The sequence below is a fragment of the Notothenia rossii genome, assembly GCF_949606895.1.
Source record: "Notothenia rossii genome assembly, chromosome: 8".
Classification (NCBI taxonomy): domain Eukaryota; kingdom Metazoa; phylum Chordata; class Actinopteri; order Perciformes; family Nototheniidae; genus Notothenia; species Notothenia rossii.
In genome coordinates, this window is record NC_136906.1 from 31,617,760 (window position 1) to 31,625,523 (window position 7,764).

At 40.4% G+C, this 7,764-nt stretch overlaps 1 protein-coding gene across 1 annotated transcript; it reads right to left on the reverse strand.

Annotated features, from left to right (window-relative positions):
- Nucleotides 1-484: 484 nt before the first annotated feature.
- Nucleotides 485-6,194, reverse strand: LOC307017165 (uncharacterized protein). Its single transcript, XM_079646710.1, has 5 exons — nt 6,079-6,194; nt 4,652-4,779; nt 3,954-4,109; nt 3,322-3,411; nt 485-3,166 (listed from the first exon to the last, which is right to left on the reverse strand). Exons 3-5 carry the CDS (start codon nt 4,083-4,085, stop codon nt 2,822-2,824), a joined length of 567 nt encoding a protein of 188 aa, XP_079502836.1. The 5' UTR covers nt 4,086-4,109; nt 4,652-4,779; nt 6,079-6,194; the 3' UTR covers nt 485-2,821.
- Nucleotides 6,195-7,764: the final 1,570 nt, after the last annotated feature.

Consider the following 7,764-nt stretch of genomic DNA (forward strand, 5'->3'; position numbering starts at 1 on the left):
AAAAATGATTTGTTGACTCAACTTGAATAAGTCAAGTCATCTTGTTGCTTTGACTGAGTTAAGTTGTGTCAAGTTGATTCAACATTTATTGTCAAGTCTATTACACTTCAATACATTAGTTGATACAACTTGTAGTCTGTTGACACAACTTCATGTGTCAAGTTATTTGGACTAGAAAATATTAGTTAAGATAACTTAAGAAGATGTTGGTTAAACTTATTTGATTGAGTTCTTAAAAATGTGTTAATCAAGTTGGCTCAACATGTACAACTGTGTTTGTTCAACTTCTAGTACCAAGTTAACTTACCAGGCTTACTTAACAAGCAAACTAATAGCTACAAAGTTATACTATAAATCAACATGACAACTAGCTTAGTCTAAATTATATTAACACATGAAAAAATAGCTGAAAAGACATTTAAATCAGGACTGTTATTACAATATCAATAACTGAAGAAATGAAGAACTCCAACCCACACACGCATTAACTGTTCAGTGTTGCTTTTTAATTCAAATAAGTGTGTCAATGGATGCAACATATCATAAAGACCTTACTTGGAACATGTAGACCAAACAAAAAACACCCTCTAACACACCATTGTTTTTGCTCTGGGCTGCTCAAAAACTGAAATTACACTGTCCCATAGATACAACTGTAATTGAGTGACTTGTTAAACAGAGTCCATTCTGAGGAGTAAGTGTTCAGGGTTGCAGCAGTAAAATGCAGTAAAACATACATAGAAAATTGTATCTCTCTTAACTTAACTGTCAGTCAGAACATCAAAACATTCGAACAGTACTGAAATATCCACTCTGTTCATGGTTGCTGTACGACATAAAATACACACTAGTGTCTCTCAGACACTTCCTCCAAATGGAGAAAAAGAAAATGAAAACAAACTGGTGTGACCCGCTGAGTCATTTCTTTTCCTCTTAGAACAGTGGACAAATGACAAAAAAAATGAAGATGTATCCTTTGGGACAGATGCAGAGACATCTTCCTAGGCCATCTCTCTAACTGAGCAATTTATTCTTTAGAGCAGGGGTAGCCAACACGGTGCCCGCGGGCACTCAGTCGCCCGCAGGGGCAACGTGAGTCGCCCGCCGGGCATGTTCTAAAAATAGCTTGCCAAGCAAATCCAAAACAAAAAAGGAAATGTAATTAAAATAATCTACTCTATGCATAAACGAAACCTAAATCATAGCGAACTCTATCTACTTACTACAACTCTATATCTATCTAACACCCCTCCTCCCCCACCCCCACAATGAATATCGACCAATCAAGTTTTGCTTGATTTGCGGGACCAGCGTTGCAGTCGGGAAGAAAAGCAATGTGGCACCTCCCCGCTTATTTTCCTTCTGGCAGAATCTACACAACACAACAGCCCCATTGAACAGCCTATCATGCCAGCCTATACAACACATGAGGAGCAGAGTTTTACTCTGTGTGTGTTGTAACTTGCATATATATTTATTCCACTTGACGCACACACAGGCATGGCGTAATCTCCACTGGGGACAGGGTAGATAAAGTAAGAAGTCATTCCAGTGTGTACTATAGGACAGTACAAAAAAAAGTTTAAAAGGGGAGTGATTAGTAAAATATGCATAAATAAAAAGAAAGAATGCTAATTAGGTAACATAAGATAAGAATAAACCAGTTTAAATGATTTGTTATTGGTTGTGATAATATTCTAAAGATGATTGGAGTATTGAAACGTATACAGCTCCCTTTCATATGAGTGTTGAGAGCTGTATCCATAAATTCATTTGGTACTCAAAGTGCAGCAGATTGGTGCATTTCACTTCAAGATTAAAAAAAGAGGAGGTGAGGGCCCCCCTAGAAGATGTGAGATCCCCCCTGGAGGATGTGAGGCCCCCCCTAGAGGATGTGAGGTCCACCCCCAAATAAAGCAGGTTAAAATTATTAAATTGCATACATTTTCTTTTAGTAAACACTGAAAACGGGTCCCACAGACCCAAACAGCACACAAAGGTTAAAGGTAAGCATATACCGTAATTTTCGGACTATAGGCCTCGCCTTTTTTCCCATTTTTCGACACTGCGGCTTATATAACGGTGCGGCTAATCTATGGATTTTTACAGCTAACGGCCACTAGGGGACCTCCTAAATCTATGGATTTTACAGGTTACATTCCACCACCTTTAACTCTATGGGCTCTATGGCCGGTCCGCGCCCCCCACCTTTAAGCGGCGGGCTCCAGCTGGAGGCCGGAAAAGAGTGAGACAGGTAGCGCGCAAAAGTAAAAGTGGAACCGAGAGTGGTACGAGAGACAGAACGAGAGCAAGACAGACAGACATTACGAGACAGTTTGTCCCCGTACCACTGGTTGAAAACCACTGCTGTAGATCACTGCCGGTACGTGCGCTGGGAGCGCACCGTTTAAGTTTGAAAGTTGAAACGTTTGTGTGTCTGAAACGCTATGTGAGACAGTACAGTTTACACAGCACAGTACATGTTCTGTAGCTACTATTGCACTAAATGTTAACATTTGAATACGTTATGCAAATATGGAACTTGTTTGTTGAAATGTTAATAAATGGGAGCTTCCTCAAACAGCCATCTCTTTCCCGACAATCCCCTCTGTGCACGAACCCTTACATATGGTAATTAAACATTAAAACACCTGCGGCTTATAGTCCAGTGCGGCTTATATATGTACACATCATTCAATTTAGCTGCTGCGGCTTATATTCACTTATATTATAGTCCGAAAATTACGGTAATATATAAATATAAAATATATACACTGCAAAAAAAAAAAAAAAGACGAGTAAAAGTAGCCCCCGACTTGCTTTATTTTTTGAAAGTAGCCCTCATCCTAAAAAAGGTTGGTGACCCCTGCTTTAGAGAGTGGACCCTGGGAGTGCACGAGTCCAACCCAATTCCCATGAACAGGCGCTGAATCACCTCAAAGGTGTATTTCAAGTCTTTTGGATAGTCAAGGTTCAGCATGTAGTGCAATCTTATCAGGTTCACAAAAGCATTGGGTACATCACCAAGGTGACGTATGACTATCCTTTCCTCGATCACGAGGGTGACATCGATGTAGGAAGCTGGAAGAGGTTCCTTCACATCTTCAACGACTGAAAGGATTCCAATCACCATTCCCTTGATGACGTCCTCTTCAGGATCCGTTGGCTTCATGCAAAAAGAAAACAAAAAACAACAACGAAAGTGCTTTAGAGATGCTTTTGACATATATTCATACACAGACGATGCCTGAAACGACTATTGTAACCCTGTTCATTGTGAACTCGTTTTTGTATCATCTTGAACGACATTTCAGCGCTTACCTCACACATCTTCATGATAGTTGAAGGATTTTCCCTCATGTACCATGGTAGGCCCTGCAACACTGCTGCCCTCTTCCTTTGGTTCGATGCCTGCCAAAACACATGCTAAATTAATATTGCTCGTTGTTATCAGAATTATATAACCCCCTCACTCCACAAGGCATTCTGGTTATTTGCACTACGTTCACAGCTAACTTAATAGATCCCTTCATATTCCGTGTGTGTGTGTGTGTGTGTGTGTGTGTGTGTGTGTGTGTGTGTGTGTGTGTGTGTGTGTGTGTGTGTGTGTGTGTGTGTGTGTGTGTGTGTGTGTGTGTGTGTGTGTGTGTGTGTGTGTGTGTGTGTGTGTGTGTGTGTGTGTGTGTCTGTGTCTGTGTCTGTGTCTGTGTCCGTGTGCATGTGGCCTGCCTTCTCTGACCCTTGCCTGCCTCACTATCCCTTAAGCCTTTGTACCACCATGTTGTTTATTAAATAATTGAACTGCATCAAGCTCTGCCTCAGGCGCCTGCTTTCGGGTCCTTCCCCTGTATCCCGTCGTAACAATTACATTGAGTTTACACGAGAACATAGAATGAATGTGGAAAGGCAGCTCTATTGCCTCAAAGTACTTTAAAGTAAAGAACTGTACTTACATCCTTGTCGAGGCTTTCCATTAAGGATGTCATTTCTTTGATCCCCTCAAAGCGCTTTGACCTGAACAACTGAAGGAATTTCTGCAGGTGGCTGTCCAGACCCTCATAGAGTGAATTGAGGTCCATCGACATCAGCCTGGTGAATTCCTTGACGATCTATATGAAGAAGTGACATTACATCATTTTAGTCCAAGTTAAAAGTGACCTACGTTTTCACATTTCACAAGCTGCCCAGATGTAATACGATGTAAACGCCACTGGGTATTGCACAAGCATATATATTTCAAACCACATACAAATGTTGAACATGCAATACATGAAATAGAAGAACATTATTACTTTGTCATGCCTGTTGCTACAGTCATCTTCGAAGCCTAAGATTTTGCGTTGGTAAAATTCAAAGCACTCAAAGCAAGCAAAAAAGTACGAAAAGTACTGTACACGCTGGACTGAAAACTACAGTCTTTGAAGGGACATTTCACAGTTTCCTTATTGTGTATTTGTATTTTTAAATGTGCAAAATACTGTGTATCACTACAAGTCTCTGAGAAATTGCACAGTTCACAATTTAACCTTGAGGTCACCTGCGTTGAACGTGCTTGACTATGGTCTCTAGTTAAATGTTTTTTCAGAGATGATTCGGTCCTGAAGGAGCACACACAGTCTGCATAAACACAGGGAAGAGGACAGTTCCTTGCCTGATGACAGTGCTTCAGTTTGTAATGGACAATTAGTGTGCGTTGGCTCGGTGAGGAGTAATGACAAGACTTGCAGGACCACTTGCAGGGGAATTGCTCCAAACTGCACAGCCTCCACTGAAGTTATCCTGTACAGAAAAAAGAAAGAAAAACATGTTATATTACTGAGTTATCAGCACACAACACAGTAAAATAAGTCCACATACTCTTCTCTAAAATGTTTTTCAATCCAGATTTGAATGTATCCAGACATGTAAACACTGTTATTACAAAGTGGAAATAAATACATTGAATAGATGTTAAAAATGGATTGCTGTAAATGATAAATGTCTGGTAGACAATCAAGTTTATCAAATCAATTGTCAATGTATCACTTCACATCACATGCATTTTCATCACCTCCATTCTTTATTTGTGTTACATTCACCCTTGAGGACACTTAATTGATAAATGACAATTTTATGTTATGAATGCTGAAGAATGATGAAATGTAAGACGGGAAAATTATAACATTGCTCTGTTTTCATCACATTACAACTGTTTTAATCAAATCGGCTTTAAATTAATCTAATCACTTTTCCAATTCACATCCATTATACCCCTCTATTTTTCAATTCACATGCATTTTCATCACCTCCATTTTTGACAATTATTTTTTTTTGGCTGTAGATTGTGTCAAAATCCATATAGATCTTTTTTATTTTAAAGTAAATTCAGATTGAACAGAGTAAAAAAAAATGCAAATTAGTTTCCGTCTAAAGACAAAAACCTTTAGGAATCCAAACTATAACATATAATAAGTATCCTGTATCAAGATTGATTCAAAACAAGTGAAATTTGACCTTTTTAAAGAGGTTTAGAAAAAGTAGGTCCAGGTGGACTCACCTCTGGGTTCATTTAGGTGATTTGCGGTATGAATGTGATAAAAATGGTTATTATAGTCGAGTTTCTCCCCGTTAAGTGGTTATGACACATTAATAGGTTGTTAAATGTTAACAAGCCCTGGAACGGTGTTTGTTACAAGATGCTGCGTCAGCCCACGTGTCCGGGGGCAATTGGGCTAGAAACAAAAGTGCTAAATTGGCATCACTGCACGTTTGTGTGCTTGCGCTTTCGACTTTTTACTCGTAAAAAATACTTTTACTCGTGAAAAGTACATTATCCGTACCGGATACTCATTTCAGCCGAGTTTTAGGCTCAACCCTCCTTCAAATACTCGCTATTTCACTCGGGCAGCTCTTAATTTCCAACCCACTGCTAGCTAGCTAGCTCGCTAACATGCTAACGTTTTTCCTAAAACGAACTAACGTTAAATATGAAATATGCATCAAAAAGTGTGGCGACAGTCAGTCTGAGACAGAGACTAACATTAGAGGATTAATTCGCATTGTCTGCTGATGAACTAGATTACATTTGAATGTACTTACTTGATAACTCCAGTTCGGGCTCTGAGCGAGGAAGAAAGATGGCAGCCAACTCGGATTTCAAATTCATTTCAGTTTTGGAACACTGCGTGTGACGTCATATTGCGGGCACATGCGTGTTACATACAATGCAGAGGCTGACTCATGTTATCAAGTTAATGCAACAGATTATTCTGAGTTTACAAATATTTTTCAAGTTGAAGTTTTTGTAACTCGTCTTAATGAGTTGTAATGGGCAGTGAGTTCACTCAGCATGATAACATTTGCCCATCTGACTAAAAAACAATATCCTTTTTAACAGTGTGTACTCTGTCGTCTACTCTAAGCCATCCTAGGTTGTCAAAGTGGGCAGAGGTGAGGTGGGTTCTAGATGAAAGGTCAAGCAGTAGTCTGACCAGTTTATTTTGTGATGTTTGAAGTTTTATTTTTAGCGCCTTGGAGGTGCTATGGTACCATGACGTGCAAGCATAGTCATAGTACCCTTGAATGAGAGCTCCTGCCAGAGTTTTCAGGGTGTTTTTGTTTACCAGAGAGGAGATCCGGTATAGGAATCTAGTTCTTTGATTGACTTTTTTTATTACATTGGATGCCATTTTGTCACAGGAGAGGTTTGCCTCAAGAATAGATCCTAGGTATGTAATTTCCTTCTTACTTGTGACAATAATGTCACCCACTGCAACTGAGAAGTCGTCGGATTTGCTGAGATTATGTTTCGAACCGAAGAGAATGGACTCTGTTTTAACCAGGTGTAATGATAATTTACGAGATACCTGCTCGTGCGCACGCTTTAGTAACTTGTGCGCATGAGTTACTAAAGCGTGCGCACGAGTTAATAAAGCGTGGCCTCGTTTTGTGGGGGGGTGGGGGCATTTGTTTCTGATAGTATTGTTCGTTCCGGTGCACTCCGGCAGGACTATAGCACATCGAGTTTAAGATTAAATGAATTTCTTTCACTTGGGAATACACATATAACTGTGGAGAACCAGATTTGTGTAAATTACTGTTCGTGGTAATTTGAAAACAAATGCCGGTGGTGTCGGACACACACATACACACCAAACACGCACATAGAGCGGAGCTGAGCACACAGACGCACACACACACATCATGCGCCCCGGTGACAGGACATCTCCTTCATAAAACAAGGAGGAATACTCTGGTAGTTCGATGTGTGTATAGGTGTGTGTGGTTAAACGTAGCAGCCTCGATCTCTATTCAGCTGTTCTAATGAAGGGAAACGCAGTGAAGTAAACAGTAAAAGGAACAGCTCTTTGCAGCTGGTGCTGCTCTTCTCAGATTCTGCTGAGTTACACGTTACTGCCTCCAGTGCCCTGTACGACGAAGCCAGTTCAACAGATCCTGGATACGTTCGATTTACCCGGCTTAACTAACCCTAACAAACGCGATGTCGCTAAGCGGTCCTACGAAGCTGGTTATCAACTCAGTAAATCAACCAGGGTTTCTCTGACCGGCTGAGAGCGCGTACACGTGAAAGGGACGGGGTTAGCAACATTTGACCAATCACAAACATGGAGACGCGTGCTGACAGCGCAGCGTCATACTTCATGAATGAATAGTGTAAATAGCAAATCCTGCTTCGTAGTACAGGCCACTGGTGCCGCAGAGATTTCATAAAGTGAAGGAGGTTTTCCTTATATAAAACAGCTGTGGGCAGCAGATACTGTGAGT